Genomic DNA, 22,290 nt, shown 5'->3' on the forward strand with positions numbered 1-22,290 from the left:
AGTGTAGGGCACTGAAAATCCTCATGAAATTGTGACACACAAATGAGAATCACAAATGTTAACGTTATCTTGATATGTTACAGTTGTGGTTGTAGTTGTTCCACAACTGACTGCTGAGTTGCTGAGTCAGATAATTTCATCTTTCAACTAGATGGGGCATCCCACCATTAGAGTACTGATGTCCATTGCTACATGAATAATGAGCTTCTGTGTAATTGGATTGGGAGTAGTGGTGAAGGTGATTTGGCTCTGTTCCCCTGCCCCCAACTCCTCAAGGCTGCCTCATCTAATGCATTGGGGATACATTAAGGACCCCGTGTTTACAGTGCCCCCACTGCCAAGTACATTGGAATGGCCCAAATGCATCATCATTGCTGTGATGATCACTGACAGGCTGCTGCTACATAAGCCGTGGAACAAACTTGACTGCTGTTTCAACATGTGTCATATGACCACAGGAGCACATGTGGAAATTTGTAGACTGCAAAATGCAAACTTGGAGAATTACGGTTTTATTCAGGCAGAAATGATATCTGTACATGTACTACTTTGGAGGAATAGAACTTTGAAAATGAGTGAGTCATTTATAGTAGCCCTGTATAGGAACCAGGGAAAGACGGAGAAAAGCTAACAAAATTATAAAGAACTATTAATTTTACACAGCAAAACAGAAATGGCATATAGCATATTGGTATCTTTAAGAAAGCAGCACAAACTGTTAAGTAACTACTTGGAAGGATCTTTATACACTGCAAAGTTATTTTCATACATTTCAGAATTAGTCCCATGTATGTGTGTTTGCATCATCAGCATATAACAATGAAAGCCTCTCATCAATAACCTATTTTTTAAAATGTATTTATTCGTTCATTGTCTTCTTGGATTCCATCAAGCAGGAGAATGTTCAAAGATGTGGAATGAGTCAAGGCAAGTATTAACAAAACAAAGAAACTTAATCCATACACTGCATTAACAACAGATTACTGCTGTACCACTTACTGTTATTTGTACCGATACCATCTAAAAGTCACAAAGTAAGTTGGAAGGGAAATAACGACCTCAAAAAAAGCTGCAGCTTTCTTGGTTATATTAAACAGCTGCTATTTATCTTCTATTGGCAGCTCAATAAAAAATTTATGTTTACTTGATTAAATTGGAATTCTTCAAAGAAAACAGTTACCAACACATGTAAACATTGAGTACTGTTTTCAGTACACTACTTAATTACTCTTCCCGGTAAATGTAACATCTTCAATATTGATCAAGATGAAAGTTTTGCATTTGAAAAGAGCAATTTTTTATTCACCACATTGCTCACTGAATTGCTTCTGGAAGTTGAGGTCCAGAAGAAGTTTTCTCAAGACCCCTTCAAGTCTTGCAAACAGTAACAGCTTCAGCAAGAAAACAATCGTGGATTCCTCGACTTGAGAGCAACTCTGTTTGGCCTATCCCTTCGGAAATTCTCCCATCTGCCCACGAAAAGGATTGGATCGCTTTGAGGTCATTTTACCACCTTCATTCCGGAGTTGGAAATACCCTCCAGAAGTGCACTTCCCCGTGGATACCACCACCTGTGACTGTGGAGAACTGCTGCATCTAGCACAAAAGAAGGTGATCTGCTTGCAAGAACAGGTGCAACGGAAGTTGCAAGATTTTGGTGGGGAGTAGTGTAGTTTGATAATTCTTAGTTTCACTCATTTCTAATGGTAGTTACCATGTGTTGTAATTGTTTTCTGACTCGTATAAATAAACAGTACATCACTGGTACTTGTAATGCAGCTTTATAGTGAACACTGCTAAGTGTGATATAGCCAACAGAACCTCCCAGTTCTCACCTCTACATATACTCAGACAGTTTGTGAAATGAGAGGATATTGAGGTACGTTTTTAACTTTCTTTTGAATTTCTTGTCTTATGTTACATGAAAGCTTTTCAAATACATTTACATCAGAGTATAAACTCCACTCTGACCCCTAGCTAATGATGCAAGGTGACACACAAATTATTTTCTGTGCCTTGTACTGTGATTGCATAGTTCAGCTGAAAATGATTTTCGTTGTCAGCAACAAAAACCACTCAGGAGTAAACATATTGTAAAGTGTTTATAGCTTTCAATATCCTTAAAAAGGTTTCTGCATTATGTAAGATTTCCTACTTTACACAATATTCTTACCGTTTATTTACGTTAGGTCTCTGTCCCAGAAGACAATTCCATAAGACAACAGCATAGAATAAGTCACTTTATTTGAAGAGACTCTGTTATTTTACATGTCAGCTATATTACGAGTATATTTTAATGAAGCTGGCTGGTGTGTGTGTGTGTGTGTGTATGTGTGTGTGTGTGTGTGTGTGTGTGTGTGTGTATGTGTGTGTGAGATGGGGGAGGGTTAGAGATGGGGGAGGGTTAGAGCAGTACATGGCGATTAAGTCTTGATTACAGTTAAGCATAGGTGAAAAGACTAGGGTAAAGAAATGGATCAGAACAGTTGACATCATTGTCATTGCCATCGACACCAAGAATGATTCAGTTCCCATTTTGGATCTTCCTTTTTTATGTATCTAAGAGTGTAACAGTGATTACAGACTAGATTACAACTAGAGAATAGTTACCTTTTTGCTCTCAGATCGACAGGATCAAATTCACTATCACTATCGTCATCATCAGCTCCCCTGTGCTTATGTAAACGTTTTTCATCTTTGCGGACCTGTTTCAGCAACTGTATTTCTTTTTCTGTCTGTACTGTTACGTTGCAGCCATATGCTGGCCTCCTTACCTCTGATATAGATGCTGCAAAGATTTAAGTAAACTTAATGCAATATATGAAACATTTTATATGAACAACAACAAAGCTTTCAAACAATATAAAAAAACTGTGGTACTAAATAACTGGATAGATAAAAAATCTACTCACCAAGTAGCAGCACTAGCAAAAACATATAAAAGTTATGGAAATGTGCAAGTTTTTGGAGCCAGTGGCTCCTTTTGGCAGAAGGGTTGAAGGGAAACGAAGAGGGATGCGGAAAAGGATTGGTGAGGTATGGGAAATGGGGAGACCTACAGAAAAGTAACCTCCCAAATGTGATGAAAAGGAAAGAATGACTTTCTTTGTGATAATAAATAACTGTTGTAGATAATTAAAAAAATAAACAAATAAAATAAAAAATAAAAAAAGAACTTACTACCACACTATACATATCAATACACAGCAAGGTTACTAAGGTATATAATGATCTAAAACTACAGTTGTTACTATAATTTATACTCCCAAAGCGCCTTAAAACAGCATGTACATATTTTGCATTGCGTTAAAGGTTAGCTTTTCAAAGTTGTATATGGAAAGAATCTTTAAGTGAGACTGTTATTGCATAAAAAAGAGCTCATAAACAGTTGAGGGTGGATACACTGATTCCTGTCAGATCACAGAAATTGAGCACTGCCAGGTCTGGCCGGTACTTGGATGGGTGACCATCTGGGGATGCCATAGTTTTCACTTTACCTTTAGAGCAGAGAGGACAGGAGGGGTGAACACGTAAAGTTCCTGATCACAAATCTTTGCGCCAATGTTCTGGATTAAATTTTAAGCCAGAACTTGCAGTATGGCCCTCATAAAAGTTAGCTGCAGGAAATTTGGAATTAATGTAGACTGTTTTTATGCTTTAAATTTTCTTGTTTGCTTTCCATTGTACACAAAACTTTTCTGTATGAAAATTACACATAACACGGTAAGAATATGAGCTGACACAAAGTGTTACCTAAACGTTGAGGCTGCAGTATATACTCATCAGGGTAAGACATGTGCAAGTCCTTACCAGCTGGAGGTGCAGTCTGTTTTTTCTCTTCGGCCAGTAAGTCACCATTCAAAATATTGGTCCTGTGCTGGAGCAGTGCTTCTATCAGCTCAAAGCTGTCGAAGCCCAGTAGGTCAAAAAGCTACGAAACAAATTACAAATTTATTAGTTCTTTGTAGGGAGGGGGGGGGGGGGAAGAGAGAGAGAGAGAGAGAGAGAGAGAGAGAGAGAGAGAGAGAGAGAGAGAGGGGGGGGAGGGAGGGAGAGAGAGAGAGAGAGAGAGAGAGAGAGAGAGAGAATTATTACATTTCTGAGAAATAAATCAAGACTCTGTGTGTGTGAATGACACTGCTTAAGTAGTTGGAGTGGTGTGGGAGTAGGAGTACCCATTTACAATCCCAATTAGCCATGTCTCATAGAGCACACAAGTATAGGGCTTCTAAGTGATAACTTTGCTATTCACAATAAAGTGCCTGGCAGAGGGTTATTAAATCTCCTTCAAGCTGTCACAATGAAAAACGCCTTTGTTTTAATGATTGACACTCCAATTCACGTATCATGTCTGTGGCACTATCCCTATTTTGCGATAATACGAAACGAGCTGCCCTTCTTTGTACTTTGCACAGCAATACTCCAGAATAGGGCGGACATGTGTGGAGTAAGCAGTCTCTTTAGTAGACCTATTGCACAGTCTTCTAAGTGTTCTGCCAATGAATCGCGATCTTTGGTTTGCTCTACCCACAACATTATCTAGGTAATCATTCTGGTTTAGGTTATTTGTCATTGTAATCCCTAAGTATTTAGTTGAATTTACAGCCTTCAGATTTGTGTGACTTATCGTGTAATCGAAATTTAGCAAATTTCTTTTAGTACTCAAGTGAGTAACTTCACACTTTTCTTTATTTAGGGTCAATTGCCACTTTTTGCACCATACAGATATCTTATCTAAATCAATTTGTAATTTGTTTTGGTCATCTGATGACTTTACAAGATGGTAAATGACAGCATCATCTGCAAACAATCTAACACGGCTATTCAGATTGTCTTCTATGTCGTTAATATAGATCAGGAACAATAGAGGACCCATAACACTTCCTTGGGGAATGCCATATATTACTTCTGTTTTACTTGATCACTATCCGTCTATTATGACGAGCTCTGACCTTTCTGACAGAAAATCACGAATCCAGTCACACAACTCAGGCGGTTTTTGATAGGCACACAGTTTGATTAGAAGACACTTGTGAGAAATGGTGTCAAAAGCCTTCTGGAAATCTTAAGTGATCAAAGCTAGTGAAACTGCCAGTCTTCCAAATTTGGCTTTTAGTGCAGTGTGGAGCACACACTGTGACTTACAAAAGGTTTCCAAGTGTGTCAACCTCTTCATAGTGGAAGATGTACATGTAATGAATGGTTACTGAAGTGGACATACAAGAACACCCCACCCAAAAGCAAAGTCCAATGGGTGAGTGGGTGAGAGGCATTATCAGTCATCAATTTATTTATTTACTTGACCTCCTGAAAATATCAAGCATTTAGCCCGCCAAAAGGTACATGCATTAACCTAACACATTTTTATCAAACAGACTGAAATAACAGAAAACTGACAATATCATGAGTTTAATGAAGGGCCTCCTGGTCAGCTAATAAGACATACCGTATTTAATCGAATCTAAGCTGCACTTTTTCTCCGGTTTTTGTAATCCAAAAAACCGACTGCAGCTTAGAATCGAGTGCAAAGTAAGCGGAAGTTCTGAAAAATGTTGGTAGGTACTGCCACAACTAACTTCTGCCATCGAATATATGTAGTGCTACACACGCATGCTTTGCAGGCACAAAGATAAATACTAGCGCCAAAACCTCTGCGTCAGTAAATAAATTTTAAAAAAAGGTGGAAGTCGCGCTTTTCTCTCTGCCCCAAGTTTCGTCCGCTGCATTTTCATACATTATCCAACGAAGTAAATACAAATTCTGTATTGTTCATCTTCGAATGTAGCAGCATTTCAATGTACTATGAAAATTCGACTGGCAAGACAGTTTGGGATGTTTGTCAATATGGCCAACTCGACGTTCTGAATTTTTTCCTACCTGTGAGAAGAGATGGTTGCTAATGGGAACTTTTATGAATTGCGAATCACATGCAGTAATCTCTTCACCATAAGAATAATACGAATATAAACATTTGGCCTTGTACTCTTTCGTGTTTGCTGCTATCTCATTTAAATCCTGTCTGCCTCATAAACTACGAAACTAGAGTGAGACAACAGCAAACGAGGAAGAATATACATATCATGTCATGTTTATATTCGTATTATTCTTATGCCAAATAGTGATACAGTGAAAAATGAAGCACGGCAATTGACTAGATTTTTAAATCTAAGATGACTCTAATTTCTGTGTAGAATGTAACGTACTAAAGAGGCGTCTCCAAAGATTTTCAAACTGAGAAAATTTTTTTCTAAACTCTCGTTCAGAACATCTTCTATCATACGCAGTCTATTATTTGGTTCTTGTTGACCTTTATAAAAAAAAGCAGCAGTGGAAGTAACAACAATAGGCAGTCTCTTTCCATTGTTTTGCCAATGAGACAATACCTCTTTTTATTGTAAGCGGCGGTAGCGCACACAAACGCTAGCCATGCCGTGAGCGACGACAGGTCGTAAACACTCATTATCAGAATGTGTCAAACAATGCATGACACAGTATAGTAATGCATTTTCAGCTTAGAGTGACATAAACACCTATAACAAAGAGAATGGCACTTATCAGATGAAAGAAAAACAAGCAATCAATTCAAACCAGACAAAGCACATGAAAAAGGAAGGGTACCCGTATCAATATGGACAGAGCGCCTGAAGCATAGCAGTGGCTACCTGGTAAAGCTTAACTGCTAAGCTTACGACTCGAACCAAACTACAGTAGCTGTATCGTCATTCATCCGACCTAAATTGTGTCTCGTATTACAATGGACCAACTTTGTTGATTTGGAGGTGCGGCTTAAAAGTTTTCTCTCCCCTTGAATTTCGAGTCTCAAATTTCAGGTGCGGCTTGGATTCGGGAAAATTTGTTGCCCTTGATTTCGAGCCTCATTTTTCAGGTGCGGCTTATGAGTAAATACGGTAATTATATTGACTGAAAGAACATGCAACAGATGTTGAGTGGTAAGTACGGCATGGAAGTGCAATTAAAAAAAGTTTTGAGGGTACAAAACAACAACATTAATAAGTAACAGTGATGGAAATGGTTGTATCAAAGTATCACAACAGCACAAATGGGAGACCTCTCAGGCGACACTTCTGAACTGGCATCTGCGACACTGAAAGGTGAGTTTATGCTATGTGGGTACTCGAAGAATTGATAGTTCAGCTTCTGCAGTAGCGCACTATATTTACCAAATTTCTTCAAACAAAACACACACACACACACACACACACACACACACACACACACACACACACACACAGTATGGAATCTGATGCTAATACTGTTTGGGGATGTGAAAAAGCCAATCACCTGCAGGCTATAAGGCACACTGTAAAATTGTGAATGGTCCAAATTCCTGATACACGAGATAAACCAGAACCTCCAATTTGTCAAAACCAATGGCAACTACAGTCTAGGAGATGCTAAATAACCTTCTTTTTAAGTAAGATACAATAGTTGATTCACTTGTTCAAACATACATTCCTTTCAATCTTCAACAAATGTTTTCCAATGAAAACTGAGTAGTATAGAACTAATGGTGTGCCAAAGAAATAAAGATAGTATTGAAACGTCATACAGAAGGGAAAGAAAACTACGCAAAATGCTATGGCTAATCGTAGCTGTGCAAGTGTACAAATATTTTGCAATCTCCATCCGACAACTTCTATACCTAGAAGAAACATAAACATGTTTTTAAACAAACCATGCCTCCAAAAATTTATACTCCGTGAGACATATGCGTCACATGTCACTTCATACATGTCCTACTCTATGCAATGTGTACAGTGTGTTGTGGTATAGTGTGTGAAAGTTAAAACTGGAGTTGTGTTTGTAAGATGTAATTTGTAGCATGCTGCCCACAGAAGACATCATTTGAATCCTGGTCAGGTATACACACCAATGAAGTGCTAATGTCATTTGTTTACAATTTAATGTTACTCACTAGGCACAATACATGACCCTGGATGGAGCCACAGCTCTTTATCAACTGCAAGAACTATTTTTTCTTTTTACAATAAAAAATCTACAACTTGTGTAAGCTATTTATAAAACTATAATGCTATGAAAGTATAGGATGATCAATGAAATGTTTAGCTGAAAAAGCACTATACCTCATTCTGAAGCTCCTCGTTGCTACGTGTAGACTTCAGCATCATTAAAATTGTGTCACACAGTTCCTGTGTCGAAAAGGCTGAGACAACCTTGCCTTCATACTTCTTTATCTGCTCTTCCAACCACGACACACCGTACTGAAAAATTAATAGCAGTAAATATACAGCTCAGTCCCATAGAAAAGCTAAAATAATAATATTTAAGTTAGCTCCTTGTGTTAGTAACTACAGCAATGACACTATCAGTAAACAAGAATTATAAAAGCTAAAAGCACAAAGCAGACGAGATCTGACAACTGGTCAGTTAGAGAGGGACCTACTGTTTAATGTGGACTACAAACCATGGTTAGCCTGACTTGATCATACTGACAGATCATTGCCAGAGGTGAAAGAAGTGATGAGAGACAGAAAAAATTCGAGGACTGACTGAGGATTGAAGAAGCTTGTATGGAATGAGTGGCATGTTTGTTGACTTCAGATCAAAAATACTAAGTGTGTGAATTTAGTTTTGTGTCATGGATACAAAATTAGCATCCACACAGACAGTTCACAGTCTCTCTCTCTCTCTCTCTCTCTCTCTCTCTCTCTCTCTGTGTGTGTGTGTGTGTGTGTGTGTGTGTGTGTGTGTGTGTGTGTGTGGGGAGGGGGGGGGGAGGGGGGGAGGAGATGCTATACTCTTGATTGACTATCTGGAAAATTGCAAAATAATGACTGGCTCTTATTTCAAAACATCATTAGACAGTTGGCATAGTGTGTTGAAGTAGATGCAGTCAAGAATAGCTTGGAAACAAGTGCATCCAAACAACGCATGTTGGTGCACAACCTCATGGAAAGATTTTTGCTGCTCTTTATACCTGCAAATCAGCTTCAAGGATAGGAATTCTTGTTGGGTAAAGGAGGTTATTTCTGTTGTAAATGAATATTATGCATAATTGGATAAATATTTGTTTTGAGAGGGGATTAAGAAAGAAAAGAAGGAAAGGAAACACATCAAATCCAATGCAGTAATGTTAATACAGATTATGTTTTCATAAATAACTCTTGATGATGATGATGATGATGATGATGTCCTGTACTCTGAGGAGCGTAGGGGACGATGCGGGAGAACCGCACCGCTGTACCAGGCAAGGTCCTAGCGGAGGTGGTTTGCCATTGCCTTCCTCCGACCTTAATGGGGATGAACGATGATGATGATGATGATGATGAAGACAACACAACAACACCCAGTCATCTCGAGGCAGAGAAAATCCCTGACCCCGCCGGGAATCGAACCTGGGACCCCGTGCGCGGGAAGGAAGAACACTACTGCAAGACCACTTTAGTTCAACTAAATATATTACCAAACAAATTTTTATCAATCACTTTGTCCTTTTGAAATGTCAGACCCACCTCCTTAGTTACAATGTATTATCAAAAAGGTAATGCTAAAGGCAACCTTATTTTCAGCACCACTTTCTGCAATGTTTCAAATTAATTATGAACAAAAAACACACAACACTGGTGTAGTATTCTACAGTATTTAATTGCTTTGCAAACTGGTTTCCAGCTGTTATGCCATCATCAGATAAGAAGACATTTGTGGCTTTGAAATTTTTGTGGGTCCAAAGATTTTAAAATAGTGTCTCTACAGGGTATCTAAGTTGGTTATTTTCAAGCTCGACGATGGTATAACAGCTGAAAACTGGTTTATAAAACAAAACAAACGATGGAAAATCCAGGATGGAATAATTACAATATTATGAAAGGGATAGACTGCTACTCACCATATAACCATGTTGAGTTGCAGATATGCACACCAAAAAGACTGACCAACTAGTAAGCTTTCGACCAAAGGCCTTCTTCCGAATTAGACAAAACAAACATACAAGAACACATGTGCACGCACAAAAACTAATAGAACACTCAATTAGAAATGCAATTTCAAGACACTTTATTACTTTAGAGTAACGGTCTCCAAGAAGATCATCGAAAATAAATTCTGCAGTTTCTATCCTGAAATTTAAAAAAAAAAAAAGTTTGTATGCTGTTGATAAATGGTCGATATTTTTGTTTTATTTAAAAGGCAATGAAGATGAAATCCACGAGTTCACTAACATTAATATCTTGCAGCCACATATAAAGCTCACCACTGAGATAGAGAAAAATGAACTACTTACTTATCTTGACATTTCAATAAAGATGGTGTGACCTGGCAGCATTCCTCCTAGTTGTCAGAGCATTGTGTTGTTCCAACATTGGCCAAAATTGTACATCATATTAATTCTCCTGTCATTAATTACATGCACTCTTTTACCTATTGTCCATTAAAGAATATATTATAAATGCCACCAGTTGGATTCTGTGACCCAGGAATTATTTTGGCTTACTTAATGATAGCTCTGAAAAGTTCAGCATTTTGTTGGGAGTGGCTGGATGGTGCTCTTTCCTCACAGTCTGGCTGGGAATTTTGCTCTGTAACTGCCAGGAAATCAGCAAAGTTTCAATTTTTCTGTGGACCAGAGTGTACTACAACATCTTGACATTCTGTGATCTATTTCGTAGGGATACAGAAGTAATCTTGGATGACAAAGGTTTATCTGTGGTAGGGGAAGGTTTGGGCTTTGCAATGACACCCAAGCATTTGCCAGTTTTTTTAAAGTTGTGTCGAACAGGCTGTTTTTAAGCTACCTCCTTATGATGCTGAGGAGGTTAGGAGAGAAGCACACTGTGTGGTGGCTGAGGTACGTTTGTCCAGGAGTAATATAATAGCATCTGAGAGGACATTGATTACAAGGACTGCATTTCAATGATTCTGTTATTTTAGTTGAGTTCTGATGTGGTCTCTCTCTTCACTCACATTACTCTTCTGGTTTTCTATGGTTAACTGAGGTTAGATCTGGTGTTAAATTAACAAACATATTTTCACATGTGTTGACTTCCACTTCCTTTTTATTTAATGACCAGTTCTATAAACAGACAGAGGGGTATGTGAGTGGGAGCCCTTCGTCACCAATTATTTCCAATTTGTTTATGGAAGATTTTGAAGCACATGCCTTGGAGTCAGATGCATTAAACCTGCGTGTGGGCTCCCCACCCCACCCCCCCTTTTCAGATATGTAGATGCTACTTCTGTTGTTTAGGCTCATGGAAGTGAGAAATTAAACTCTTTTTAAAACATCTGAATTCAAATCACCAAACATTCCCTTACAATGAAGGCTGGAAAGGATGGCTGCCTTCCTTTTCTTGATGTATTGGTCAGGAGAAAGGTTGACAGTACATTGGGGAACCAACTCTCATTGATTTGTATCCAATGGCTGATATTTGTCACTACCAGGCTGAATGTGAAGGGTATTGTGTACCTTGGTTCATACTGCCAATGCCATCTCAGATACTGGAAGTTAGTCAGCTGAATTAGCTTCCTTGAAGTCACCTTTCGCCAAATTGGTTATAGCGAAAGACAGATAAGATATGCATTGCACTACTGGCCAACCACGGAATGGGTGAGTAATGAAAATAATGATTTAGGTTTTCCTTGATTTCCCTAAATCGCTTAAGGCAAATGCTGGGATGGTTCCTTTGAAAGGGCATGGCCGACTTCCTTCCCCATCCTTCCCTAATCCAATGAGACCAATGACCTCACTGTTTGGTCTCTTCCACCAAATCAACTCAACCCACTCCTCAAATCCAACTTCCAACTTTGTGTCCTGCAGGTAGCATTTCCAACAGGATTGGTTGTATTCTGTGGACAATGTGAAAAGTGTTTTTTGACCACCGTCAAACATTAGGGGCCTTTTAGGGTCTGCGGAGGATTATATTTGTTTGCATACTGTTTACCTTCAAGCTGTGACAAGTCATACCTTGGTCAAACTATCAGGACTGTGGAGGACCAGTGTACTGAGCATAAATGCCATATACACTTACAACAGTCGAGCAAATCTGCTACTCACAGAACAATGCCTTGTCACCGGCCATCCTATGGACTATAAGAACACAGAGATTCTGGCAGGTACATCAATTAATGAGTAAAGTGTTATTAAGGAGATGGTTGCAATTAATTACCAAATTGTCATGTAAATAGAGATTAAAGTTTCTGCTTAAATGCTGCTTAGAGTTCTACTCTCTCTCTACCCCCCCCCCATGTCAAACAACTGAAGGTCAGAGTTAACGCTATCGCAAGCATAGGTAATTCACTATCAACAGCTTCTGATGTTGGTCATCTCTGGTTGTGCCACTACTGTTTCCAATGACTACGATGTGTGTGTGTGTGTGTGTGTGTGTGTGTGTGTGTGTTTTGTTGTCTTTGTGCCTTGAAAATAACAAATTGTGAACCTCATGAAATATCAGTGGCTGTAGAAGACATCGCGGAACCGATTTCCCAAAATTTGTTTGCACATTTTATAGACCAGTAGAAACTCAAGTTTCACAGTTAGATAACAAACTAGCAGTCACAAATGTTTACTGCAAATCAACCATAATTGATATTATCATTAGGGAAAATTCTAGCCACACTTTGATGGATAAATACCCTTATTTTCCTGCTATGCTAGCTAGGCTAGTGGAATTAAACCCCTGCGACAATGTACGTGAGTGTGCACTCCACTCTGTTACCCAAGTAGGTCAGGAAAAATATGTAGGTTATCTCATCCTATTTTTTGTCATGAACCACATATAAACTATAGGTGAGTTTTGTATCATTCACGGCTACACCATACATCTCAGAGAGTTAAATTATGCAAGTAAATCCAGAGTGTTAGGCTGCCGTACTTACCTTGGCGTTTTTTGAAGCAAACTTTCTATTGGTCTGGGGGCTCGTATCCGCCCCATTAACAGCACTGCTGTGCAGAGCCTTGACAGCTTCATATCCCATGCTGAAACCAGCAGGAAGTGCTTTAGCCCCGACAGATGGAGTGAGATCCGCAAGCGAGCTTGTGTCTGGGAGGTAGATGTTCAGTTCAGGTAACTTTGGAAGCACTACATAAGCGGGGCGGGTTCGCTTACGACTGGTCCCACTGCCATCATACGACAGGTAGTCTGGTAGGTCATCCGGCAATTCCTGGCGAATCTTCTTCACACACTGGAATCAAAAATTTAAAAAAATGCAACATGTATAAGTTCTTTATACATCATCATCATTCATCATCATCATCATCATCATCATCATCATCATCATTATTATTATCAGCAGCAGCAGCAGCAACTAAACACTAATAAACGACCAGAAGTTGAAGCTCTACACCATTTTAGCCAAGAAATGGTTCAAGTCCACTCCACTGGGCTCCACCAATATAAGCTCCCCTCTGGGCATTGAAGACAGCATGTAATAATCTGTGTGAGACCATACTTGCAAGATCTAGGGAACCCAAGCTGTACACAGTTTTGTTGTAACTAGCAACAAAAAGCCCCAAGTCAAGTAAGAGATTTCCAAGTGGTTCAACTCTCCTCAGATCCAGCCGAGAGCTCTTCTGTTCATGGGATTCAGTGGGGGTTTTCTCTATCTGGGAAGTGGCTCATCTCTCAAAGGTGGTAGAAGTTCTAATAATACTGTTGCTGCACTCAACTCATGGAAAGGCCATTTGTATACCATGAAGTGGGTGTCTTACAGAAGTGGGTAGTTTGGCTCTTCCCTCTCCTCGTAGGCTGCCATTTCCCTTGTTGATTAGTGTGAATGCAATGACAAAGTTTCTACATCTACATACATACTCCACAAGTCACACTATGGTGCGTGACGGAGGGTACCCTGTACCACAGCTAGATGCTTCCTTTCCTGTTCCACACACAGAAGAGCAAGGGAAAAACAACTGTCTATTTGCCTCCTCACGCGCGCTATCTTATCTTCGTGGTCCTTACGTGAAATGTATGTTGGCGGCAATTGGAGCATTCTGCAGTCAGCTTTAAATGTCGGTTCTCAAAACTTCCTCAGTAGTCCTAAATGAATGTCTTCTTCCTTCCAGGGATTCCCACTTGAGCTACCAAAGCATATCTGTAACACTTTGCTGCTTATCGAACTTACTGGTAAGAAATCTAGCAGCTCACCTTTGAATTGCTTTGACATCTTCTTTCAATCCAACCTGGTGCGGAGCCACAAAACACTGGAGCCATACTCCTCAAGAATATGTTGCACTAGTGTCCTATATGCGGTCTCCTTTACTGATGAACCACACTTTCCTAAATTTCTCCCAATAAACCAAAGTCTACCATTCGCCTTCCCTACAAGTCCTCACATGCTCATTCCATTTCATATCAATTTGCAATGTTACGCCCAAATATTTAGACGACATGACTGTGTGAAGTAGAACACTACTAATGCTGTATCTGAACATTATGGGTCTGTTTTTCCTACTCCTCCAAATTAATTAACATTTTTCTACATTAAGAGCCAGCTGCCATTCATCACACAAACTAGAAATATTATCTAGGTCATTTTGTATCAACCTAAAGTCACTTATCTTGGACACCTTCCTGTACACCACAGCATCAATAGTGAATAACCACAGATTGCTGCCCATCCTGTCTGCCAGATCATTTATGTATACAGAAAATAACAATGGTCCTATCACACTTCCCTGGGGCACTCCTGATGATACCCCTGTCTCAGATGAACTCTCACCACTGAGGACAACATAATGGGTTCTATTACTTATGAAGTATTTGAGCCAGTTACATACCTGGGAGCCTATTCTGTAAACACATAATGTTTTTAACAGTCTGCAGTATGGTGTCCACTGCATTTCTGAAACCTAGAAACATTGAATCAGCCTCCAGAATGAGATTTTCACTCTGTAGTGGAGTGTGCGCTGATATGAAACTTCCTGGCAGATTAAAACTGTGTGCCCGACCGAGACTCGAACTTGGAACCTTTGCCTTTCGCGGGCAAGTGCTCTACCAACTGAGCTACCGAAGCACGACTCACGCCCGGTACTCACAGCTTTACTTCTGCCAGTACCTCATCTCCTACCTTCCAAACTTTACAGAAGCTCTCCTGCAAACCTAGCAGAACTAGCACTCCTGGAAGAAAGGATATTGCGGAGACACGGCTTAGCCACAGCCTGGGGGATGTTTCCAGAATGAGATTTTCACTCTGCAGCGGAGTGTGCGCTGATATGAAACTTCCTGGCAGATTAAAACTGTGTGCCCGACCGAGACTCGAACTCGGGACCTTTGCCTTTCGCGGGCAAGTGCTCTACCAACTGAGCTACCGAAGCACGACTCACGCCAGGTACTCACAGCTTTACTTCTGCCAGTACCTCGTCTCCTACCTTTCAAACTTTACAGAAGCTCTCCTGTAAAGTTTGGAAGGTAGGAGACGAGGTACTGGCAGAAGTAAAGCTGTGAGTACCTGGCGTGAGTCGTGCTTCGGTAGCTCAGTTGGTAGAGCACTTGCCCGCGAAAGGCAAAGGTCCCGAGTTCGAGTCTCGGTCGGGCACACAGTTTTAATCTGCCAGGAAGTTTCATATCAGCGCACACTCCGCTGCAGAGTGAAAATCTCATTCTGGAAACATCCCCCAGGCTGTGGCTAAGCCGTGTCTCCGCAATATCCTTTCTTCCAGGAGTGCTAGTTCTGCAAGGTTCGCAGGAGAGCTTCTGTAAAGTTTGGAAGGTAGGAGACGAGGTACTGGCAGAAGTAACGCTGTGAGTACCGGGCGTGAGTCATGCTTCGGTAGCTCAGTTGGTAGAGCACTTGCCCGCGAAAGGCAAAGGTCCCGAGTTCGAGTCTCGGTCGGGCACACAGTTTTAATCTGCCAGGAAGTTTCATATTGAATCAGCCTGTTGTCCTTCATCCTCAGTTTCTCAGTCATGGGTGTTGTAAGCAGCCAGGTATCAATCTGTTGCATTTCATTTTGGGCACAGTCCAGTTTCTTGGTATGTGCCAATTTACACCACACTATGCTAGCATACTTGCCAACAGAAAAATGACAGTCACACCTGCAGTTTTCACAAATTATGCTCTGACTCCCGAAGCCATGCCAGTCAACTTTTGAAGTATTTATTTCAACCACTGATCTTCAACTCAGTCTCAGAACAAAGTTCCTGTGAAGTTAGAGCTCTGATTAGGGTAACTCAAACGTAAGTTGTGCTACCTCAGTGTTCCCATATCGTACTTCAACTGGAGGTGTCTGCTTCCTCGAGGATTGTTCGATGTGAAAATGGAAAAAAACAAATGTTTCTTTTACTAGGATTTGGTTTAAGTCGCTTTTCTAGTGACACAAAGTTTTGAGTGATCCCATATACTTTTTTTTTTCTCCACCTCAAGTGATTTTTCTCATGAATCTCTTAACAGCGCAGATAATCTGCGACAACTCTGAAATCTGCACACTTAATAAGTGTAAGTGAAATATTCAACCTGCATTGTGGTTCAGACAAAGATGGAGTAAGTAAACTACTCATGGACTAATGGCAAAATTTCCATCTTTGTGCAAGCACAGATCTCTCACCGCCTAATAATGAAAGTTTAAATAAACTGATAACAGGGTATAAATTTTGTTATTAGCCTTCAAGTTGTGCCCACGGAGGAAATCACAGTCAGCATGAAACAAGGCACTCACAATGTGAAGGAATACATATACAGGGTGTTACAAAAAGGTACGGCCAAACTTTCAGGAAACATTCCTCACACACAAATAAAGAAACGATGTTATGTGGACATGTGTCCGGAAACGCTTAATTTCCATGTTAGAGCTCATTTTAGTTTTGTCAGTATGTACTGTACTTCCTCGATTCACCGCCAGTTGGCCCAACTGAAGGAAGGTAATGTTGACTTCGGTGCTTGGGTTGACATGCGACTCATTGCTCTACAGTACTAGCATCAAGCACATCAGTACGTAGCATCAGCAGGTTAGTGTTCATCACGAACGTGGTTTTGCAGTCAGTGCAATGTTTACAAATGCGGAGTTGGCAGATGCCCATTTGATGTATGGATTAGCACGGGGCAATAGCCGTGGCGCGGTACGTTTGTATCCAGACAGATTTCCAGAACGAAGGTGTCCCGACAGGAAGACGTTCAAAGCAATTGATCGGCGTCTTAGGGAGCACGGAACATTCCAGCCTATGACAGGCACTATCAGCAGCTGATTGGCCTCCATGGGTACACTTCTGCAAATGGTTCATCCAACAATGTGTCAATCCTCATTTCAGTGCAAATGTTCTCTTTACGGATGAAGCTTCATTCCAATGTGATCAAATAGTAAATTTTTACAATCAACATGTGTGGGCTGAGGAGAATCCGCACGCAATTGTGCAATCACGTCATCAACACAGATTTTCTGTGAACGTTTGGGCAGGCATTGTTGGTGATGTCTTGATTGGGCCCCATGTTCTTCCACCTATGCTCAATGGAGCACGTTATCATGATTTCATACGGGATACTCTACCTGTGCTGCTAGAACATGTGCCTTTACAAGTACGACACAACATGTGGTTCATGCGTGATGGAGCTCCTGCACATTTCAGTCGAAGATTTTGTATGCTTCTCAACAACAGATTCGGTGACCGATGGATTGGTAGAGGCAGACCAATTCCATGGCCTCCACGCTCTCCTGACCTCAACGCTCTTGACTTTCATTTATGGGGGCATTTGAAAGCTCTTGTCTACGCAACCCCGGTACCAAATGTAGAGACTCTTTGTGCTCGTATTGTGGATACAATATGCCATTCTCCAGGGCTGCATCAGCACATCAGGGATTCCATGCGACGGAGTGTGGATGCATGTATCCTTGCTAACGGAGAACATTTAGAACATTTACTGTAACAAAGTATTTGAAGTCACGCTGGTACGTTCTGTTGCTGTGTGTTTTCATTCCATGATTAATGTGATCTGAAGAGAAGTAATAAAATGAGCTCTAACATGGAAAGACACATGTCCACATAACATATTTTCTTTGTTTGGGTGTGAGGAATGTTTCCTGAAAGTTTGGCCGTACCTTTTTGTAACACCCTGTAGAAGCATAAGACTATTAGCTCACATGGAGCCTCTAAAAAGCAATGAACTGTGGGTGAGAGGAATGCTACAAAACACCTGAATGAGGGTGGTAGTATTTCCATACTCCCCACTGATAAGAGAAATGGAACAGTAGTTGTGATGTGGGTGACAATCACAATAAGACTAAAGTTATCAGATCTGCATAAATGTCAGAAGCTTAATAAGGAGCTCACTGACAAAGTTCTTAGAACTGTTACATGGTTAATAAAATCATCAATTGAGCAGAGCACTCAGAAATGTTTGTTCAATTCAGTTGCACTAACACTCAGACTCTTGGGTAACCAAAAAATGAAAAAGAAAATGATTGGCTGAGGCCTATAGTAAGCACTACCGTTTCTCACATGATTACCGACGCTCAGCAACACTGTTATGACTGTTTGTGGGTCAATTAGACTCTTACAGCAAGAATTTGGCACATTTCATCAATAAATTATATGGCATCGTGGTTTAGCTGGAGGACATATTAGCTAGTTTTGATGTGGTGTATTGTTTACAGTGGGTCCAGTTAATGATATGTTGGAACAGCTGGATCAGGTTTTTCCTTCCAATGTTGCAGAACTGTTTTAAATATTGTGTCTCAATCATATACTCTGCAGCAACAATGAGTCTTCTGAACAGACGAGTGACATCGATGTGGAAAGCCCCTTAAGCCCAGTTACAGCATCTATCTTTATCTCTATATCTCCCCCACCCCTCTTTTTAAAAAAAAGAGAGAAACAGGTATTAGGAACTGCCAAGAAAAAAAAATCAGGTACATGGTTTCTTTATGTGGGTAGTAGCATCTGTGTAGTGGAGAAGTGGCAAAGAGGAACAAGGTCATTATCATTAACATCTTGATTAGTTTAACCTGAGGCTTCAATTCACTATGGAGCAAGAGGTAGATGGCAGATTACATTTCCTTGATGAAGAAGCTTGTGCCACACAGTATACTGCAAAATGGTTCAAATGGCTCTAAGCACTATGGCACTTAACATCTGAGGTCATCAGTCCCCTAGACTTAGAACTACTTAAACCTAACTAGCATACGGACATCACACACACCCATGCCCGAGGCAGGATTCGAACCTGCGACTGTAGCAGCAGTGCGATTCTGGACTGAAGCGTCTAGAACAGCTCGGCCACAGCGGCTGGCTCACTGTATACTGCAAACACATCAAAAATGCCTATAGACCATTACCTACAACAGAATTAAAATCACCACACACAGTGAAAGCAAGATGATGTAAAACACATTGCTCAGGAATGGATATTTGTCCACTGAGAAAGTAAGAGCATTAAGATGTCCACAAAAAGAGAACAGAAAAAGAGCATGGTGATGTACAAATGACTGCAACATCCAAGGTTTCCTGCTGTTCATTAAAGATGTTACTGAGTGCAAGGAAAGATCTAGAACAAAACAGAGCACCACTGTGATCTACAAATCCATGTGGAAGATGCAGAAAACCCAGAGTTGGCCAAACATGCCTGTAAACTGCTGGATACAGCAGGAACTGCGATTGTGGAGACATGTACAACGATACCAATATTACTACTAAAAAAAGGGGGTGTTGAAAAATGACAATTAGACCGCAACAGCAACTGTAGAAGGGGAGAAACAGACATAACAGTTGTCGTGGAACATGTTTTGCATCTAGAAGACCAACTGATTCAATTTGAAAAGACTCTATTACAGCAGTCACAAGTGAGTAATATGAAAAACTCTATAGAGTTTGCTATACGCCACAACATTTTTAACCAGAAGGAGGGGGGTGTGAAACTAAATGTTATCTGGAATCCCATACTGAATAAGATATGTACTACTCTTCCACCATGGGGTGACACCAGCAGTAAACAATAGCAACTGGCAATGACCAATTGCACACAAATTTTCAAAAAGCAACTTCACACTTCTATGTGCACGCACACAGAATGGAATTTTATACCTGTCAGTAGAGAGCCAAGGTGCGCACTGGACCTACGAAAAAGCTACAACCCCTTTAAAATGCCCTTTGCAGACAGTGCTGAAACATTGGGTTTCAGGAAGAAATTCATCCGAACACCGTGTAATAGACTGGGATATTTTGCTAAGTGTGACACTTCTAGATATGAAAGTTTACATTTTACATCTGTCTTGCCCTTTGTTGCTGTCTTCCTTTTCTTGTCTAGGACTCAATGTTCCTCATTATTTCTTCTACTCTATTCTTCAAATGCTACCTACACGCATGGCAGTCAGTGCTGCACAATCTTAACACTTTCTGTTTTAACAGCTGATTCTCCAAACTGCAAAACCTTGCTATCTCAGGCACGCCAGGGGTTTCAATCTGGGATTCTGTTTCTCCTCTACCTTTCCATTCTGTTTATCTTCTCCTTTTATACAATATACTGTCCAGTCAACACAACTACATAACATACCTGTAGCACAACCTGCCAACTCTGACTGTATCAAATCTCCTCCAGTCCAATTTCTCAAGCACGTGTTGTGATCTCTTTTGCTTCTTTTTTACAGTGTACAACTTTACATTGTCCTTTTTCCTCTACTACTTATTTGAATTACTTAGCTATTTAATATTACACTGATTAATTCTTTCTAAAACTGTATTCCATTATTGACTTTTTTTATTAATAACTTGACTACAAAGTATTAATGTTCCACAACAACAGTTATTAGTTCATTATGAACTGGCTTTCAGCTTCTTAGGCCTTCGTCAGACGACTTAATGCTAAACGGATAGTCCACACAGCTTCAGTGGGAATTCATAGCTGTGCAAAGAATACTATACAGGAATATGTGACATCTTATGACTATATTGATACAAAACACAAGCATGATGTAATACCTATAGAGACACTGAACAAATAAATCTTATATCACCGTATATTCAAATATAACAAATGTTTTACAAGTGAAAAATGGGACAGGCTACTATGTCGTATGAAAAACTGGTGAATGGAACAAACGGACCGAATAAAGGGTGGGGAAGAAAAATTTCTAAGGAAGGTGGGTGTGGAACAGTTATAACAAGCTTATTAGCTAATGGTGAGAGGAATAATAACTGGCTGCTATTTCAATAAGGATGAGTAGTGGAACTATGTTTATTCATTAAGGACCAGGACAAGATTCTTTGATTGGTGTTTATTAATGGCCAATGACATTCATTCAGAGCATGTTCAGCAAAGGTGGAATCTTTCTTTCTCAGCCTTCAGCTTCTTTCATGCTGAATCAGTTTAGTAGTTATAGCCCTATCTGACTGACCTACAGAAAATTTGCCACACAGATTTCAGAAGATTCTTATATTCCATTCTGTTCTAACAGTGGAATCTTATATTTACTGTTGAACAGGTGTGCAACAGTATTCTCAGTAGCGCATATTTCCAGGATTTTAGTTTCCTGGCAAGACCCTGTGAAGTCCTACCTGCATATAACATGGGGGCCCATTTGTTATCAGTGTGGTTTTGTGCTGTATGGTGTGGATAAAGGAGAGCAGTTATCCTCTGTCTCTTCTTTTAGCTGAGTATATTGTCAATCAGTGCAATACCATTACTGTATGCGTTCTTTAACTATTTTCAATTAATTTCCAAAATCTGATTTGGTTTGGCTTACAGGTGGTGCACCATGGAGTGGAAGGCTGCATGTTTGTGTGTTACAAGATGCTGGGAACTGGCTGGCAATACTGTGTCTGTTGAAGTTACTTACCTGTATGTCTTAAATAAATGCTGTTGGTTGCTGACTTCAATGGTGAGGTCTAAAAAGTTGATAGAGTCTCCACCCAACAACATTGTTAACTTAATTTTACTGTAGTGTGAATTCAAATGTTAAAAAAAAAAAAAATATTTGTCTGGTGGTATCTATCCACAACCACAGTACAACATCCAAATACCTAGTCCAATATTGTATTTTAGAACTTACAGCTCTTTATCTAAAAATGTTTGCTCAAAATTATCCATGAACATTTCAGCCAATAAGGGACTTTATGGGGACCCCTGTACAGGGACAGTTGGAACTGGAATTAAGTTTACTTTAAGCACGTTGCCATCGATATATCTTCTGTCTCCACTGTATTTGTTCTGGTTTTATGCAACCATTATGTTAAAATTTCCATTGTCTTTGCAAAAGCAATACTAGACAATAAGCTACTAATGACTTGTTTTGCACTAGGTGAAATGGGTAAATCTTTTAGTTTTGTTACTAATGCAAGTGATTTAGCTACTATAAAGTATGGTTGAAATTTAGTTTTTATTTTAATTACTGAA

At 40.0% G+C, this 22,290-nt stretch overlaps 1 protein-coding gene across 1 annotated transcript in view; it reads right to left on the bottom strand.

Annotated features, from left to right (window-relative positions):
- Positions 1 to 22,290, bottom strand: part of LOC124545360 (activating signal cointegrator 1 complex subunit 3) — a 239,304-nt gene that overhangs the window by 190,856 nt on the left and 26,158 nt on the right. The window contains exons 4-7 of the mRNA XM_047124265.1: positions 12,853 to 13,158; positions 8,106 to 8,243; positions 3,811 to 3,931; positions 2,611 to 2,788 (exon numbers count right to left, since the gene is read on the bottom strand). Of these exons, the coding sequence (XP_046980221.1) occupies positions 2,611 to 2,788; positions 3,811 to 3,931; positions 8,106 to 8,243; positions 12,853 to 13,158 (743 nt within the window). The remainder of the gene's footprint in view (positions 1 to 2,610; positions 2,789 to 3,810; positions 3,932 to 8,105; positions 8,244 to 12,852; positions 13,159 to 22,290) is intronic.

Source organism: Schistocerca americana, chromosome 8, assembly GCF_021461395.2.
Source record: "Schistocerca americana isolate TAMUIC-IGC-003095 chromosome 8, iqSchAmer2.1, whole genome shotgun sequence".
In the NCBI taxonomy this organism is placed as follows: Eukaryota; Metazoa; Arthropoda; class Insecta; order Orthoptera; family Acrididae; genus Schistocerca; species Schistocerca americana.